This window comes from Caloenas nicobarica, chromosome 1 (assembly GCF_036013445.1).
Source record: "Caloenas nicobarica isolate bCalNic1 chromosome 1, bCalNic1.hap1, whole genome shotgun sequence".
NCBI lineage: Eukaryota > Metazoa > Chordata > Aves > Columbiformes > Columbidae > Caloenas > Caloenas nicobarica.
The window spans coordinates 139,081,616-139,100,736 of record NC_088245.1 but is presented as its reverse complement, the minus strand read 5'-3'; the positions used below and the strand labels follow the sequence as shown (position 1 = coordinate 139,100,736).

The following is a 19,121-nucleotide window of genomic DNA, read 5'->3' as shown; positions in this document are numbered from 1 at the left end:
TGCTCGCAGAGCTGTATCTGGTGATGTGAAGAGAGCATTGATGCAGAGCGAGTTGTGGGGCTGGCGCTAATGCGTGTCCCTCTGTCGGCAGGCATTCCTGGAGCGTTACCTCAACCCGGGCCCAACCCTCCAGTACGACAAGGATCGCTGGTTCTCCAAGCAGTGGACGCTTGTCAGCGAGGAAGCGGTCACAAGCGGGTTACAAGACGGCACTGTGTTTGTCCTCAAGTGCTTGGACTTCAGCCTTGTTGTTAATGTGAAGAAAATCCCCTTCATCAAACTCTCAGAAGAGTTCATAGACCCTAAATCTCATAAATTTGTCCTCCGCTTACAGTCTGAGACTTCAGTCTAAGGGATTTTGAGGGTGGGTTGTTCGGGGACTTTTTTTTTTTTTCGATATTGTGCTTTTGGGTTTAATTTCCCTAATGCTGACTGAAACTGGCAGATGATGGACCAGTAATATTTGACCATCTGCACTTTATTTGGAAAGGGGAGGGGGGTGTTGGGATATCTTATCTAGAAAGAAATATCTTAAGAGGTGACAGGGTGACTTGGCTCAGTTAGCTCAGCCTTGGAGGCAGAACAGATTTATTTTTTTTTTTTCTTTTCCCTTCCCTTTCCAGGCATACTGTAAATCTCATGCTCTCTTCACTTGATTGCAATGTCGGTATTTTTGTTGGAGTGTTGCCTTGTGCCATGCGCACCCTTTTGCTTTTGTGTCTCTGCTTTTGCTACCTGTAGCTGTTTCTAAGAGCGCATTGCTCACCTCCCCGCTGTAGAAACCTCCTTGCGTGGGAGGGTGACAGTCCCTGTTCGCTCAGGGAGTGTATCGAAGGGTGGATGTGAGAGGATTCTGCCTCTATGAGCCACCTGATCTGGAGACTGAAGACTTTTATTCTTTTCCTCCCCTCCATGTGCCCTCTTCTGTCCGTGCTGGACCTGTATGAGGGTAGGGGGGTGGGTTTGGTGTCTCTATATCTGAAATTGCTTGTCTTGAACTGCATCAGCCCATCTTGCAGATCTTTTTTACCAGTGCTTGTTAATGAAACTGTTCTGTGTGACACAGCTCCCTGTTATCTCTCACTTGCTTGCCTACATCTTTGTCAGGCGCTCCCAAGGCTCCCCATTTCTGTCCCCTTCTGTCTGGCTTTCCGAATGTGTTTCTCCAGCCACAGTCCCCTCAGGGTCTGCCTTACCGTCACTTCCTTTTGCACCTGCAAGGGCTGTGTATTTGAACCAGGACAGGGTAGGGAAGTAGCTGGCTCCTCCTCAGATAAATTACAGACCGTCTCTGTGTCTGACAGCCTCTTTGAGGGGAAGGGGCTGCAGGCAGGAATGTGCCCCTCCCTCTCTAGCTGGCTTTGAGTTCGTCTGGAGGAAAGATGTGCAAAAGCACTTCCCTGCTTGAGGAGAGGAGCCAGGGAAGGGCTGACCTCAGCCACGTGCACTTGCTCTGGAGAGCTGCTGTGCTCTGGAAACACTGCAGTATGTCCTTCTGCACCGTACGCCTTCAGCTATAGCTAAGAAATACCAAACTATATCTGAATGTTGAATATCTCCTTGCCTTTCTTGGCCTTTCTGTGCTGCTCAGTGCTGGGATCTGCTCCTGTGTGAGACACGTAGCTCTTACATTGCAGTTTGGTTTGTCCGGCTGCCTTTGCCCATCAGTGCAGCTTTCATGTGTGACTCCTGTCGTCTGAGATTTGCGGAGTTTTGAAAAGTTTGCTTTTAATGATGAGCCTAAACTGGTGTCTGAAGTCTGATTGCCAGCACAGGGCATTGTGTGACTCTGGAGCCACCTCCGAGGCTGGCAGTGACCTGCCTTCGGTCAGGCGTCTCTGAGAGCCCCCCAGTTCTGTGGCCGTGGATTTGCGCATGTGAATGCAAATGCTGGATTCATTCTGCCCAGTCTTTTGCCATGCAGATGTCTCTATCAGGCAGGAGCTGACCTGCCCTCCATACATGTCTTAACACAGAGGGCCCCGATTCAGCAAGGTGCATAAGCCAATGCCTTTCACTGCCAGGGTGCATCATCTTCTGAGGGGGCCTGTGACAGCCCTTGCCATGCCCTTTGGCTTTCCCTGGGCTCCTTCACTGTCTTGTGGAGCTGGTCTCCACTCTCACCAGTGGGAGGTGGCCCCGCTAAGACCAGGGAGTGGGTCTCTGCCAGTCCTGCGTGGCGCGGCTGGTGTGGGCTGGCCAGTGCCCATCACAAGCTGGTGGGAGGGAGCAGTGGCCATAAGCGGGGTGCTGGGGACAGGGCAGGGGTGTCCAGCATCTTCCAGCTTCAGCAGCAAGAGAGCTGCATCTTCAATAGCACCTGTAGATAGTCCTCTTGGGATCAAGGAAACACCCTGGTGAGCAAGAGTCCAGAGTGATGATTCCCCATCCAAGTGACACCTGCAGTCTCCTGCACCTTTCTACAAGTGCATCGTAGTCACCTGGGTCTTGTATTCTTCATGTAATGTGCCAGATGTAGTTGCAAAGAAACTAGATGGTGCGATACATGACAGGATCACGCCCACATCCCTTAAAGGATGGGAAGTAAGTAGAGTTTTCCCATCTCTGAACTTAATGTTTTTGGTTTCTTTCTATGTCAGGATTTCTGGTAGTCTGTATGGGGACTCCTTTATTAACTGTGGCCTTCGCAGTTGTATTATTTTGAAAAATTAGATTGGTTCATTCTTTTATCTAAAAAAAATTAAAAAGAATGAGGGGGAGCACATAGTATCTCACACTTGGCTCTCCTAAAGATGTGTGTATCTGGCTTTTGCGATGTGCATAATCAGCAAGGTGGGAGAGACTCGCAGTAGCTTGGGAGACTCTGGAGTGCTTATGTCTGTGTGGAGGCTACTGCCTGTGGCTGAATTGGCTCATTTCTGTGAAGCCAGAACAAAAACCACCTTGCTGGGGGCTTGGGTGCAACGTGTGTGTGAGAGTACCTCGTCACAGGCACCTCTGCAAAACTTTATTTTCCCAGGATCTCTTTCCCTTTTTTTATCTCCCTCACAAGGGGGGTTGTCTGACAGTGTCTGCTCAGGAAACTCCTGTCTTAATTGTGTTAAATCACTGAACGCGTGGAGAGCCAGACGGCAGCGGCGTGTGCTTGCTCTGAGTCTGCTTTCTCGTCTGTGTGCTGTGGTTCTGCGCTGCCTTTTCTGCCTGCCGCTGAAAAGGACACTGTCAACGAGGGGCCAACTCCTACATTAAATGCTCTTCCCTGTGTTAGCAGTGTGAATGCTTTGCCTGATGAAATCTGAAGGAGAGGACTTCGCCTCTCAAGCGGTTTCCCTAGAGATACGCAACCTGCTTAGGGGCGAGGATAGACTAAATGGGGAATCGGGACTCCTGAGTGTTCCCTGTTTGTTTTGGTTTTTTTAATGACATTTTATTTTTCAGGGTCTCTCTTGTTTCCCCTCTCCATGCAAAATCAGGGGACCACTGTCATACCTACCTCACTGGGGTGCTGAGGCTAAACTCAACTTGTCGTCAAGTGCTTTGAGATCCACAGATGCATCTGTGGCGTCTATAGGGATTCAGACTCTTTGTTAAAAATACTGAGCAGTGAGAGCAGACTGGTTTGTTTAATTCTGTTTATAGCCAGCTAATGAGTAAGAATCGAGTCACAGGGAGCGAAGCTCTGATCGAAATCCTGCAGTCCTTACTTCTGCAGAGCTTGCCAAGAGCTGAGCACAAATAAGGCTTGTAGGATTTGCCAGCCAAGCCCAGGCTGTTTTCCTCCAAATGCCTCTCCTATCCTGCACTGTCGTCTTGTACATATTCTCCCTCCTCTCTCCCAGCCTGGATGCTTGTACCTGGCTGGGAATTGTTTTTTAGAATTCGAGTGGTTTATAAGACAACCCTGTTTGTGGTGAAGTGGACAATGTCCCCCTCAGAGGAGATCCTTGCACTGGATATCCTTCACTAAAGGCTGAACCATTCGATAGGGTGCTGTGTTGCCCCACTCCTCACTTCTATGTTGCCGTTTTTCCTGTGACTCTCAAGTGTGCTGCTTGGATACTTTAAAGGCTTTGGGTGTTTTGCTGAGATCTTCCAAAACCAGATGCAGCTAAGTCTTTCAGATGGAGCAGATGGAAATGTCTGTGGGTTTCCACAAAGGCTGGCTTTCTATTTTGTAGCGAAACAGTGAAAGATTCTGATTTCTTGCAGCTTCTAGGAGTGTATGGGCAGATATTAGACCCTTAATACCTTGACAGCTATGTAACGAGGCCTGAGCCAAGTTTGTTAGCAGATCTGTTGGCTCCTTATTGCCGTGTGGCTGCAGCCATCCCTGCGTAGGCTCCGTGGGGGAGCTGCTTGCAACTACCACTTCTCACCCTGCAGAGGGGAGATGCTGCCACCTGCATACCCCTGTAGGCAGCAGGGGAGCTGGGGAGGGATGCACTGTGCATGATGAAAAGTTGGCATGATGCAGCTTGCTCGCAGAGCAAGGTCAGCTCCAGCTTCTGGGGTTGTCCTGAGTGCCTTCAAGAGCAATCTTCCCTGAAGGGGGAAATTGGAGAGAATGGCAGATCTGATTTCAGCCTCTTGTCAGCTATTCCTCTGACCTCTGCCTTAAAATCTTCCTGCCAGCCACTTCAGTCACTCTAGCTCACATCCTCCTCTCGCTGTGGGGTTTTTTTCTTCCCCTGAAGTTCCCTGGTGAGGAACAACAAGTATCCACTGAGATGGGAGGTGCTGGGGCTGCAGTTTGGAGCTCGGGGGCAACTGACAATAAGGCACAAATCTGGGAGAGATCCGAACAAATCCCAACCCTCATGGAGCCTCTAAACCTTTTCTGTTGGGATGGGGATCTCCACACAAAGCCTTGGGAATCTGCTGTTGCCAAGTATGCCAAAAGCTGTGAGGAAGCAGTTTCTAAAGCTGGCCCTGCCTGAGTTGCTTTTAAAAGTCTTATTTGAAATGTGTTTGTTTCCAACACTTGCTGCTGAAGAAACTGGGAAGATCCATACTCTGCTAAATGTGGAAACCTCTTCAAGCCAATTTCATCTTGCTTACCCAAACTTGTAAACCTGCCCTTTTTGAAGGTAAAACAAAAGTTCTTCAGTCTTTTGCAGAAATGCTCTAATCTCATCCCAGGTTCCTCTGCTCAGTTCTGCCCTGCTGTATGAGAGCTGATAGTGAGATGTGTGCACAGATGTCTGTTTTCTCATTCAGCTTGTGTGTGGCTATGTGGGTTTTTTTCCTCTTATAGGTGTGTGCATTATACATGTCTAAAAGCCTCGAGCCAGGCTTGGTGGTTTGGTGTTTAAACTGTGTTAAGAAGGAAGCGCTCTTGGGATTGAGCTGTTTAGGGTTTTTTTGAAAAAAAGAAAAAATTAAAGTTAAACGCTCCAAATTTCTGTTTTCCTAAAAGAAGATGGCTTTGGGCCATGAAGTCTCCTACAGGAATATGAATCCTCCTGCATTCAAGCTGCTGCCTCCGATAGATGATGACCAAGAGTTGCCGTTTCTGACAGCTGCCATGTGATGGGTGCGGTTCACTTTGGGGTGTTCCTGAGCTGGGTTCCTGCAGCACCAGCAGTACTGCTCGTGTTACCTGCTCCTCTGCATCCCTCCAAGAGACTGCATTTTTATCCCTGTAACATCCCGGAGCCCTGCAGGCAGCAGCCAGCCCGGCCCTATGCTCTGCCCGGAGGGGGAATTGGTCCTTCCCTCCGGCTGCTTCCCATGCACCTCTCACCAGTGCTGACGATGCTTGGGGGGTACCCCTGTGTGCACAGGGGGATGCTGGGGCTCGCTACCTGCACAGACATAACTGTGAAGGAATCTTACACTCTTCTGTGCCTGTTTCTTTGATTCAGCATTATTGTGTCTTGGGGAAGGGGGCAGGAGAGATTGCCCTTCCCTTGCCCTCTTTTGATCACTGTGTAATACTCTTTTTCTACACAAACTGTGTATAGTAAGATGGGTTTTGCCAAGGTTTTCTAATTAATAGACACTAACCAGCATTTTTTTTTCCCCTCTTTGCACATGTGACTTTAACTGCAATGGTACCTGGTCTTTCTGTTCTTTTCTAATTGTGAACTTAAGTAAGCAAATTCCTGGTGTCTGTGACATTAATGCACTGTGGGTCTAGCCTAGCAAATTGTTCTGTTCCAAGCTGGGTTCTCTTAAGTTATAGCTGGATGGGGCTTTGTTGTTTTTAAACTGAAATATAAAACTGTTTTACACTTTGCATATTTTGTACAGTAAAATTCTGGAAATAAACCGAAACCAGATTCGATTGTCACACTCCTTCCTCTTATCCTTTCAGACAAAAAAGAAAGCTTTTCTGGCCTTCAAGCATTCCTTAGCTGTGGCTGGGAGGGGCCCTGCAAACATGTGGTTTAACCTTTTTGAGGCTGACTTCTTGTCACCCTCGTTCTAGACCTTTCTGATCTGCCCTGCCACAGTAAAATGCAAACTCATTTATCACTTCTGAAGAAAGACTGGTAGGTGAGTGCTTTGAACACCTGAAATCTCAAAGGATGGGGAGCAAATGCAGCTGGTGAGGGTGTGTGGTGGGGGCAGGGGGGGGAGCAGAGAGGACATGACTGGAGTGGGAACAGGTTTTTCTACCTCCTGTCTTCTCTGGTAGTTTGCACAGGAATTATGAAGTGCAGGATTCATGGCAGAGTTCCTTATTTGCACCCAGCAGGGAGGAGGAGCTGTGAGAGGAGGAAAAGCCAGCACTCCTCGTTTGTGTGGATGCGAGCCTGTGCTCTGCCAAAACAATGTGCAGGGATTTCACCCCAACAGCACCTGTGGGTACAGCTCTCCCCACCTCCCATTTCCCCTGCCAGGAAGCTGAGAGCTCTGAACGGTGGGAGCAGCCTTCTTGCTTAGAGGGTCTTCGGTACCTGCTGTTCAGGAAAGCCCCTTTTGATGGGGACTACCTGGCCTCGCAGCTGTGGCTTCGGCTGCTGGAAAAATCCACAGGATGCTGCTGTGTGGTGAAAATTACAGTGCAGCAGTTGTGGAGATAAGCAGCACACGTATAAATGCTGGTGGAGAGAAATATCCATGTGGGTAATTCTCTGCTTGGTGGGGAGAGATGGATGTATTTAGGATACAGCGCACTAAACTAAAGCCTGGGAGGAAGCAGGAAGGGTGGGATAGTGGTGTGCTCGGTCCTGCCTCCTGCCCTCCCTTGGTCTCTCTGCTTTTGTTCTGTCCTCCTCATCCTCCTGGTGCTTTGGCAGTGCCCAGCCCTGGGCTGTTTGCAGTGCAGCTGCTGGAGGTGGGCAGGGAAAGGAAACGATGCTGCTACTGCCCTGCAGAGCCTGTGCAATGGGTCAGCAGCCCTTGCTGGTCCCCTCCTGCTCCTCAGAGGAAGACCTGACTTGCCAGGCTGGAGCTGCGTAGGTAAATGTTCTGTGGGAGCCAGCTGCAAGTGTGTTGTGAGAAGGTGTAGGAAGCAGGAATTTGGCACAAACAAGATAACGGGCTCATCAGCCTTATCCTAGACTCTAGGCCGTGAGAGTTATAGAATCATTTTGGTTGGAAGGGACCATCAAGATCGAGTCCAACCATTGTGTCTTTACATTCGTGTTCAGCATGCTCTGTTTTATTTGTGGCTTAATGCTGATACCGAATCAACACCCAGTTACTGCCATTTGTGGCACTTTCTCTCCTGCCATGGGTTGTGGAAGCCAATGGAAGGAACAGGCTTTGCTGGAGGGACCAGTTCCCCAGCTTTCGCCCAGAGCTCAGCTGCCTGAGTCATATGAGGCTGTGGTGCATAGCTCAGCAGAAAATAGAGCTGAAGGTGCTGTTCTGGTTTGGCCAAGCCTTTCACTGAAGTTGCGAGACTCTTTGAGGGGTGATGGAGCCTCAGGTGCAATGTCAGGTTAAGTATTACCGACCGCATCCTCTGACAGAAAAGGGATGGAGGCTTTCACTGTCAAACAATGCTTAGAGGGACCTGGTGCCTGAGGGACCTACCATGCTAGGGTCACTTGGGAAGAAGATGCCTCTCCTGCAGTGCCCTTCCTGACCATAAGGGCATAGGGCTGTGGCTACTGTGAGACAGCATAGCAACAGCCACTGGGGTAGGTGGACCATTTGAGCAGGGCTGGTGGCTGACGTGTGGCTTAGTACATAAAAAGACTGACTGATCCCAGTAGCTAATGGGACCAAGCGTCACAGTGGTGGGGTGTCAGAAAATACCAGTTTTGGAGAATTTCAATGGGGAAGTATGGGGCAAAGAGACTACGGGGTATAACAAATGGGTTCAGAAAGGGATATGTCACCTTACACAGCTAGCTCCATAGCCTTGCATGAAGCACCAGGAACACCTCACTGTGCAAAATTGTTAGCTAAATTGATAGTTCAATGAAACATCTGGCTGTAGAGATGGGCAGGGCTTCAAACACCAAAACAGCTTCTCCTGGTACTAAGTATTGGCTCTGCTGTCCCAGCCCCAGATCTGAACTGAGAGGTACAGAGAGGGATTGATCTCGAGGGCTTCCAGGGAAAGTCTGTACGGCAAGCCAGGGGTCCGGGAGCTCAGGGGCAGGTGGGGTGGGTGAGAGAGGAAGAGGATCTCTCAGCAGGACGTGGTGTCTCACAACAGCGTGCAGGAAGGGAAGGTGCGCTGGGAGTTGGCCGAGCAGAGCGCTTTGATTTGTCTTTCAACACCACTCCTGAGTTTATGTTGGACTGGGAAGGTGATGGGTTTAGGTTACAGTCCTTTCCGGTACTGACAGATAATGCACTGGGGCGGGGGCGTCCATTCCCTTTTCATGTATGCATCCATGCGCTGCTGGGTCAGGAGGTCCTGAGAGAAGAGAGAGCACTGGGCAGGACATGTCGGCAGATGTAAGTAGGGATGGTGTAGTGGGGTGATTGCATGTGCACAAGTCACTATATATGAACAACGTTACCCAAAGTTGCTTTGAAATGCTGTAGCAAGTTTTACAGCCCTGCTGTGAGCATGTGTGTTGGTTTATGCTGACAGGTTGCTGGTAAAATAGAGAGTACCTCAAGTGGGAAGCAGGCTGTTTTCCTGTTCCTCATCTCACTGTTCCTCTCCATAATGTCCCTGGAAAATATTTGGTTTGTTTTATTTTTTTCCTGTCTATTGCTTATACAGTAGTCTGTGATCGGGTTGGGGCCCACTGCAAGGCTGCCAGCCCACTCCAAAGCCCTGAGCTGATCTTCCTTCCCCCATAATTTGGGGAGCTGAGTGGGGCGAAGACGGCCACTTCTGTGCACGGCTTGGGGCTTGCTCCGGTTCCAGCTCAGCTAATGCAAACAACCTGGGGACACCAAGAGCCCTCGCACAGGGACACTGCTGCCCGCCAGGCAGGAGGAGCAGAGCGGTGATTTGCTACTGAGGCCATGGCCAAGACGAAAGGAGCAAGTAGTCTTTGGGATCTGTGTGGGCATACAATCTAGAAGAGGAAGAAGTGAGGTAACTTCTGCCTTGTGCATGTGCATTTGGGATAGCTCAGTGCGTCCACCTTGCTTACATACCAAAGTACGGAGGAAGCAACGAAACCTTGAGAGATGCAGTAAGACAAGGAGGAGTCAATGCGAGGTCAGTGGGAAAAACCTTGGAGAACAGGGTGTGGTTTTGCCTCTGGCATCCTTAGAAACATGAAGGTACAAAGATTTTAAAAACAGAGACACTACAAATTGCTCTAGGCATGAAGCTACTCTGTAAACTGAAACATTTAAAGTCTCTTCCAAAGGCAAAAATCACGCTTCCAAATGGTTGTCCTTTTTTTCTTCATTCTTCTTTTTTCTTTTTTTCCTTTTTTGTTCTTTTTTTTTTTTTTTTTAAAAGTCTTATTACTACTTGAAAAGATAGCGTGAATGAAAAGTGGATGCATGGAGAGAAGGGAGTTATTGATAGCACACATTTGATTCAGCTTCTCAGAGACACTCAGAACTTTTTAGCTCTTTGGACCTCTCTTCAGTACAAGTCAGATGCTATGGGCATGCTTTAAAAGCATGAACGAGAAGGAGCTGATTAAATCTGGGCCACAGATGTGAAACAGATCTGCAAACCTTTTAGCTTCTATTTTGTAAAAGCTCCTTCTTGAGTACTCATAATACCAGATCCTACAGTTGATTATAATTTTGCCTTGTAAGTGGTTGGGAGAAACTGGTTTAGTAATTCAGTAACTAGACTGTGGGAAGCCGTGCAAATTCCTGCAGCGATTTTGTTTTGCAGGGACTAAAATGTTCTTCAAACATTTGGTTACTTTTGTCGTTCAATAGCCTCTTTCTTTGTCCCTAGCAGGAGCAGGGCTTTGACATGTTGGATTGAATTTTAAAGCAAAAAATCTAACACCAGGCAAATTTCAGGGCTGCTCTCTTGTCGAACATAATTTTATTTTTACCTGCATTACTGAGTGAGGGACCGGATTCAAGCCAGGCTTTCTCCAAATCCACAAGCGGAGGATGAGGTCACCCAGGGCTATTTAAGTCATTTTCCACCCACAACCAAGGGATGGCTCAGTCAGGACAGCTGCTGATCCTCTTGGGCAGGTAGTTGGCTTTCTGGCTGCCCTTGATGTATGGGATAAACTCTCCAGCAAACCTGGTTCATTTAACCCTCGAGGCTTATTTCTCATGCATGAAGTCATGCCATTTGTCTTCTGCTCAGGCAGTATACTGGTGTGATTACTGGCGGCACTGGGGGTTACTGATCTCTTCCTGCAGCAGCAGCAGTCGGGGCTGGGGCAAAGGGTGATGGTCCCTCATCTGGATTTTGGGACAATGGGAAAAGACGCCCACTCCAAAAAAATCCTGGTGTTTCCTCAATGCTCAGGCTGGTGAAACAGCTTCGCCTTGAACATGTCCAACACGTGCCCCCACAAAAGGAAAGCCAGCGTCGGCCTTATCTGGTCAGCTTTCTCCTCAGGGAGAAAACGTTGTCCCTCCCCAGGTTCACAGCCACAGTTTTTGGCATGGGGTGCCACCACGGCTGGTTCCTGGCAGTGGTGTGAGGGAGGCTGCCGTCTGCCCGGGCTGGGGATGAGCTCAAGCAGCAGGGGAAGGCCTCGTCCTTAAGCAACCCTGAACACCATATGCTGTGGGGGTGGGTTGAGGAGGAGAGGAGGGCAGGCAAGATAGAAACAGCAAAAAAAATTAGGGGAGCCAGTGAAGACCAGAAGAGTAATAAGTCAAGAGGGAGGAAAAGAAGGTTAAACAGCTGTATTTTCTTCTTGTCCATATCATTAGGGACAATACCAGAAGTCGTCGGAGTGCTTTGCTGGTGTCCTTCATCTCAGGGGTTTGGCAAGAGAAGGCACAAGGGGAAGCAGAAGGGGAGGGGAAGGATCTTTGCTTCCATCCCGAAAGCTGACTGTAATCTGACTCCAGAAATGGGTCTTCAAGCCGCGAGGAAGCTCTGTAACTCTTTTTTGGTCCCTTTAGTTAGTTTAGCACCTTTGAAAGCTGGCAGAGAGACTTCTGGGAGCAGGGCCAAGGGGGCTGGCTTTGCCCTGGACCCTGCCCTGTGGTCCATGTTGTCATTGTCTTCTTCTGCCAAGCAGGTGTGAGAGCCACCACTGGCCCCAGGAGCTGCTGACTGCTGGAGGGCTGCTCGGCCCACGTGTTAGTGGTGCAGGGGAGCAGGCAAAGGCAGGGGATGCTGCGGCGCCGCGGGTTGACACGCAGACTCTTAGGTCTCAGGCAGGACACTGTCCTGCTGGCGCAGCCTCGTTACCGAGGTTAATTACCCTTCCTGCTGTGTTCTGCTGCTTCCAGTTTCTAGCGGATGGGACCACACTGCACAGCACAGGCATACCTGGGGTGTGCCATTAGCCGGCCGCTGGGCCAGGCAGCGGTTTGCTTTGCCCTGGGGGGCCTTTCACCTGTTGAGCTGCTCTCCCTCTTCAGCCCCCCAAGTGCAGGCATTGACGTGCAACTGGCCGTGTGTGAGGCTTCCCCAAAAAACAAAGCTTTGCTGGGGCAGAGAAGAATCCAGGTGCAGTCCTGGCCTGTTTCCACAGCAGTGCAAATCAGTGGCAGCTGGGAAGTGACATGTTCCTGTCTAACTATTGCTCTGAGAATAAAACGCAATGTTTTTTGTTTGGTCTTGGTAATGAATCAATCATTTTTTAGGTATGATGTGTGGACAGACACAGAGAAGCAGCCGGTGTCCTTGGCTGTACGTGCACGTTGGCATCTGGCTGAGCAGCTCTGCAGTGGGGTGGAAGCAGCCGAGATCTCTGGTGTCACTTACGGGGCCGTTCTTCTCCCAAGAGCAGATCAGGAGTCTCTCAGCACTCCTCAGAAACATCACAAAAACTGCTGACCCTGAAAATATGGAGGAAACTGTGACTTCCAATATGCCTCCCTTGTCCTCTCCTTCTGGTACTTTTTCCCAAAGGGCTGATGTTAGAGCAGCTTCTGGATCACGGAGCCCCTCCATCAGTCTCCTTGGATGCGCTGTAAAGGCAGAAGCTTTCTCCTCCATGTATGACAGCTGTAGTGTATGGCTCTTGATGGGTTTCCCTCTCCCTTGGTCAAGACACAGGGTGGCCTGCTGTACAGCACACCAAACAAATTCTTCTTCTGTGGCCCCTACCCCCATGTCTGGGGCCTGGGAGGAGTTGGCACATGAATTTGTGTTCTTGCCACATACTGCTTGCAACTGAGGAGCCTCAATATTATTGGGGGCTAGTAGGGCTAGGTTTTTGGGGTACTTCGAAGTGACTGATCAGCTTGAAGCACTTGCAGTTGGATGAGGGCAAACTATAATTCCTTGTCTGTCTTTATGTGTATTAAGACACGTTTCATATGAATGTCTAATTAACACTTCGGAGAAAAAGAACTGTTTTCTAAGAGAGGGACAGTCTTAACAGACTTGCCTGCAGAAACAGTGCTGCCCATATGCACACTTTTTTTAATAAGTGAATACGTTTTTTTTTGCCGATTCCTCATCCAAACGTACTGACCTTTTCCTTTTGAGTGTGTAGTGGCAGGTTTAGGCTGACTTTGCTCCTCGGGGTCACCTGTGCCTTTCACCTGCTGGTTGTGCCGACTTCTGACAGAGGAGCCCAGGAGCGCCTGTGCCTGGGGTGCTGCGTGTGATACCTCCCCACAGTGGAATCTTACCTGTCCCTGCAAGGAAGACACTCAAATTCAAGCTGCCATCTTCTTCACAAGGGGCATTACGCTGTTCAGTGGTTCAGTCACTATAAACTCAGGGCAGACAAGGCATGATAGGTGAATGTGAGAGGCTTTGCTGCCTGCTCATCTTCATTGCCGCAATCCTTCCTTTGCCGCAACATCTTCTTAACTTTTTATGTGTCTATCCCATAAGCTGAAGATAAAAAGTTCCCATTTGTGAGCAAAGAGAACCATGAAAACCATAATGGGGGGCATGAGTGTAGAGGGAAAGGGCGGCTCCATCAAGGACTACACTGGCACCCTGAAGGAATAGCAGCTGTAGGATTGGACCTAACTCTCATAACTCAAGGGAAACTTTCCATAAACCACTCGCACCAGCCCCACCAGCCCCAACATGAACTCAGCCTCACTGGCCTTAAGCGTGTAAGCCTAAGCACCACTGCGTTGTTTTTCCCCAGCACTCTGTCACTTGATGTGTTGAAATGTGTAGGTGCCTGTGAAACACCTGTGCATTTGAACATGCCTGTAGTGCCATCTGCAGCGTCTGTCTGCTCTGCCCGTGTAAGTTGTACCTCTCGGAGCATCTAGAGAGGGGCACACCAGAACAGACAGGCATCCACAGCAGGAGGGGAGGTACGTGGAGAGTACCCAGGCAATCAGGATACGCAGAGACAGTGCTGTTTGGGAAAGGCAGTGGAGCAACTTTTTGTTCATTCTTCACGTTTACAGAAATCCATAGCACTTTATGGTGACTGATCTGGAGCTGCAGGGCCTGTGCAGGCTGGTACCTTGTGCAGGGTGAAACTGTGCGTGTTTTACTTGTGAGAATAGCCCCAAGGTAAAGATAAACAAGTGCTTTGCTCAGGTGAGTAACATAAGCGCCATTTGTCCCTTGACCACAGATTAGGAGACTACTGAGCTGCTGCTTTTGCCTCCTGTTCTTGCTCCTTACCGATGTACATAAATGAGACCTTGAGTCCCACCTGCTCCCTCTCTCTCTGAGCCGGGGGTCCTTCAGCAAACCTCTTGATGAAAGTGCTGAAAGGGGAGAGCAGCAGGAGTGTGCTGGGCACCCCACCAGCCAAGAGAGAGGTGTGTGTGAGCGAAAGGGAGGAGGAGACCTCCAGGCTGACAGCACTGCGCATTTAAAGGCTTTTGAAAGTCTCCACCAGGTCCTCTGGAATGGGGCTGTTGTTCATAACCCCACTGGGACCAGGTGGATGGTCTCTCCAAACATGCTTGGTTCAAGTCTTCTAGGCAGTGCTTATGCATCATAAAGAAGCGAGAAAGGGCAAACAGGTGACCTGGAGGCTTCGCTGTCCTGTCTACTCTTCTAATAAGCTGTGCTTTAAAAGCACGGGTTGAGTGATGTTGAATGAAAAGCTAATATGGCCTACAGTCATACACCATATAAGCACAGTATCAATACATATACATAGAGATATATAGATATCCAGCTGCATGTCGTTCATGCACTTTCATGGCACTTTCCACCAAGGGGATATGGCACACGAAGAAGTATATCAGTACTTCAGCCTCTTTATACCAGGAGTTTCAAATTTCTATTTCAGCTGATGTAGAGAGAGAGTCAAAGAGACTGATCAACAGGCAGGAAAAAAGAATAATCTATAAAATCTTGCTTTGCAGTTCAACTGATTAAGGAAATATATAGTGTGTAAACCTTGTTTCTCATCAAGCCAATTCACATTCATATAACAAGCTTTGATTCTCCTGTCCCTCACATTGTTATTTCCAGTGACATCACTTACCTCTGACGTAAACCACTATAAGAAAGGTCAGAACAATATTTTTTTTGTCTGTAGCAAGAGGGGACATGTGTACTCTACCTATGCTAACAAGTCTGAACGACTGGAGAACATATTTATAAATGTATTTATGAAGATACAACTATCTCCAAACTCTCCATTCATTGCACTATTATCAAACCTAATAAGCTAAGACAATTGAAACCTGCCGGCATGGGAAAGCAGGGAGACCTAACACTGTCGCGGTGACCTGCACATGGATGGTGCTGCACTCGCCAGGACTGAGTTGCTGACCCTTTGCTTTGTGAGTGACCCCCTTGACTGCAAACTGGTGCCCTGAGCTCCTTCTCCATCTGCAGTCAAAAGAGGCTTCTCACAGGCTACCATGGGACATCCGAGTCTCTAAGCAGGGAGTAACTGTGCAGCTGAATACTTAAAAAGCCAAACAGCTTGAAACCTTTCACTGCTCATTGCCCAATGCATGTTATCCAGCATCTAATACAGTTGGATGGATGTGTTCCCTCCCAGCATCTTGGTCATGGGAAAACATGCTCTGTAGGCTTTGGGTTAGAAGTCAGCTAAAGCTGGAAGGTCATGGGGAATAGGAAAGCTTCAGGGGAGGCCCCTATGAATACTGGCAGGAGTATGCTAGCTCGTGTGCACTGTTTTCAATCCAGCTGAGATTCATGTGAAAAGGATGGTAGGCCCAGCCCAGACCTGGCTGCAGATGTTTGGAACTGGCCTGGATTCTGCTCTGGTGTTTCTCTGGGGTTAAGACCAGCAATTTGGCTCCGTGCCATGATCTTCAGCCTCAGGAATTTGGGCTCAGACCTGGATCAGCCCTTCCAGCAGTTCAGGATGTCCCATATCAGACCACCTGCACTTCCTCTGTTTTTTGCCTGAGCTTCCAAGAAGAAAGAGGTTCAGACAGGGACCACAGTGTTTGGTTTTGCATTGCTCTGCCAGACAAGAATATCCTGTCATTATACGGAATCACTGTAAATTTAAATAGCATCTCTAAAACCTTCCTTCCTTCCCAAGCCTTTTGCTGCTTGTAGCATGTTAATGAGTAGCTACAGACTCCTGCAGCAGAACTTGCAGCATTGAGTGGTCTTGGCAGAGTAGCTGCAGAGGGTATTGTGTTTAATAAAAGGACTAAACTTTACAGTGGCCTTCCCTATGTCTTGGAGTGAGATTTGGTCTTTGGATGCAAGTGCTGGGCCGATGACCATTGAAAATCCGAACTGGCTCCCTATGTCCCTCTGGCAGGGTGCAGGGGGCACTTTTCTCCTGCCCTGGGGCACTCGGGACAAATTCCCTGCAGATTCCTATTGTCCTTACTAAGGAGGCATGATTTGCAGCGGTGCTGGGCGCCTGCAGGCACTGGCCGCTGCAGGGGCAGTCCCGGTGGCTCAGCACCGCTGAGAATCAGGCCAGGGGGTCCAGGCAAGGGCAGGGGCAGGGGGAACAGGGCAGGGGGATAAGAGGAGCAGCGGTGCTTGCTGACGCTCAAACGCAGGTCTTCCGATGGAGGGACCTGCCATGGAGGGAGGCCTCTCGGCCCCCACAAGTCAGACTGCACAGAATCACAGTTAGTCATCATCATCATCGTCATCATCATCATCATCATCATCGTCGTCATCATCATCATCATCATCATCGTCATCATCGTCATCGTCATCATCATCTTCGGTATTTATCTTTCCAGAAAGCACATCCTCTATCCAGTCCTCCAGCTCCTCGGCTGTGGGCAGGTCATCGTCGTCTCTGATGTCCATCCACACGCTGTCAGCCTGTGGGGACAGGTGATGGGGGATTAGCCACCCTCAGAGACACAGGGAAGAGATAAGGTTTGCTGCTGTTGTGGGGGTAAGGGTTGGACCACAGGTGGGATGCGGGGGTGCTGGTGGCATTAGCTCCCTCCCTGCCACAGTATCTCTCTGCACACACATTGGGATTACCACTTCCCCCTGAATTTCTGGTGTTTCTGTCTAGGGGCCGTGGGACTGGTCAGCAGGTTTATATACATGTGTTGTACTGTTTGCCCTGGGTTAGATGTGTGCTTGCTGCCCGCTCCTCTCCTGCACTGCTTACACCTGTGAGCAAGAGCATCGTCCACCTGATGCATTCATTGTCCTCACCCCATCTGGCCAGTTCTGTAGACTCCAAGACTGCATAAAGAGACCTATACCAGCTCCCCGTGCATTGTCACAATTCACAGAACATCACAGTGTTTCCTTCCTTCCTCCCAGAGACCCTCTGGGAACTATTCGAGTCATGACACCCTCCTGTCAGCAACCCTTCTCCCCAACCTCTTTTACCATCATCTTTGCCCCAGGACATTGCCCTGGACTCTCCACATGTGATAGTGGTTCCTTCTCTTGAAAGAGCCTCTTCTTAGATCATTTCAACTGTGCTCCAGCTGAAAAGTGATGGAAACCACCGATGCCCTGGACTACAGGTGCCCCCTCCTCTTTATCCCCAGCTGTCTGCATTAATTCCATAAACTGGAGGGGATAGGGGGATTTAGTAAGAAGATGCTGTCTAAAATGAGGTAAGATCACATCTAAATTGTGGCTGTTACCCAGGGGCAGGAAGCAGAGCTGAGACGGTCTCTGAGACCTGGAAATGAAAGGTTTTCTCCCTGCTTTGCCATAGGTTCCTTGGGTAAATGGCTGGTAAGCCTCTTTCCCTTCACTGCCTCCCCTCCATAAAATAGGATGAGCCTCCTGTTTCGCAGAGATGTTGTGAGGTTATCTCATTCAGGTTTTGATGTTGCAGGAGCAAGTGCTTTTCATTTGTCAGAAGATAACTAATGACTTTTGCAAATGCACTGCATTTCTTTCCCTTTCGGTGGTGCCTGATTCTCTTTGTTATACGGCTTGCTAAAAAGCCAGACCAATTTCTGGTCAGAGAAGGCTGTTTCTCCCTTACAATATTTTCCTTCTAAAATACCAAAACTGTAATAAAAGAAGAGCCACAGAATGGCACACAGCTCTCGCTTCATGGAAACGATCTTGTTCCCTACCTCAGGACTTTTTGTGCTGTAAAAATGACACCTTTAAATAAGGGGAACAGGAGTGGGCTCACTGCGCCTAAAGAAGGTGCTGTGCAAATAAAATGTTATAGCAATATTTTGCAGTGCATCATGGTCCTGGTCCTGAGCCACCACAAGGTGACAGGCCAGTGGGAGCTCTGGTGTTTGTATTGGCAGGTTTTTAGAGAAGCAATGGGGTCACAGGAGCTATGTCCACCAAAGCCAACAGCAGTGTTTATTTTTACTCCATTGTGTAAGCCCTACTTTGTACCTGTGTAACTTGGCTGAATGCAGTGATGTAACAGTGAAATAACGAAATGAGCTCAGTGTTTGTTTTAGATATCACTCGCCAACCTAGAACTTTCTTAAGTCTCTCTCTTGAGGAACAAAAAACAAACTTAAGAGAAATTAAATAAAAACTACAACTACTATAGTCAACAACCTGAAACATTTGCTGTATCAAAGCTAGACAATGCATGAGTTTTTACAGGTCTCTGAGTGTTTGCCAGATACTAAAGCATATGTTCCTGCCTAATACTGCTTTCTATATGATTCCCTTGCCACTGACAATCCTACTTCCATGAATTTCTATTGATAGCTGTTTAATGTAACTTTAATGTGACTTAAACATGGCCAGTTGTGGTAAAGATAATGAAGAGAGATACTGCAGGTAAGTAAGAAGGGCAAAAGACTGGAAGACTTGCGCTCTATTTTTCTCTTGTCCATTTCTCTCATGATTTTAGGTGACAGATGCTGTTTTGGTCCTCTTCCCGTTTGACTCTCTCTTAACAATTCTGCTAATAAGCTTTAACCCACTAGGTCCCCACTGTCCAGGTGTCTGTCCTGTGGTCTGACGGATGCTGCTCTGTTACAGGTAAATCACTGCTCACATCCAGCCAGCACCGCATCTACTCCACAACTCCCAAGCCAGCCTCTGTGTTTCTCTCTCATTCCCCTCAATGGGATGGAGAAGATCCAGGGTTTCCACTTCATTCATAACATTATCTCTTTGCCTTCCTTATCAGATTTCCCATCTTATGGTCTTGCAAGCATCTGCCATAACAGGAGGCACAGTCATCTAGCACACCCTTGCTGTCCTTCTTTTTCTGGGGAGGTACAAGAGAGAGGACATGGGGGCCAGGAACAAGGTTGGTGGTGGGGCCAGAACTGGTATCCAGTCCTGGCCAGTTGTCCCAACCTCCAAGTCTCTCTCTGCTCTCTTCTAA

General features: G+C 48.8%; 2 protein-coding genes across 4 annotated transcripts in view; one reads left to right on the top strand and one right to left on the bottom strand.

The window, feature by feature from the left end:
* Window positions 1-6,204, top strand: part of VANGL1 (VANGL planar cell polarity protein 1) — a 45,878-nt gene extending 39,674 nt beyond the window's left edge. The window contains exons 8-9 of one of the 3 annotated variants that reach the window (XM_065653969.1): window positions 92-364; window positions 5,381-6,204. In XM_065653969.1, coding sequence (XP_065510041.1) covers window positions 92-352 — 261 coding nt within the window. In that variant the 3' untranslated portion in view covers window positions 353-364; window positions 5,381-6,204. Of the gene's footprint in view, window positions 1-91 lie in introns of all 3 variants that reach the window. The other 2 variants (XM_065653959.1, XM_065653951.1) reach the window with 2 other exon arrangements.
* Window positions 6,205-14,631: 8,427 nt separating this feature from the next.
* The window catches only part of CASQ2 (calsequestrin 2), a 35,098-nt gene continuing 30,608 nt past the window's right edge, over window positions 14,632-19,121 (bottom strand). Inside the window, exon 11 of the mRNA XM_065636315.1 lies at window positions 14,632-16,651. Within this exon, the coding sequence (XP_065492387.1) occupies window positions 16,451-16,651 (201 nt within the window). The 3' untranslated portion in view covers window positions 14,632-16,450. The remainder of the gene's footprint in view (window positions 16,652-19,121) is intronic.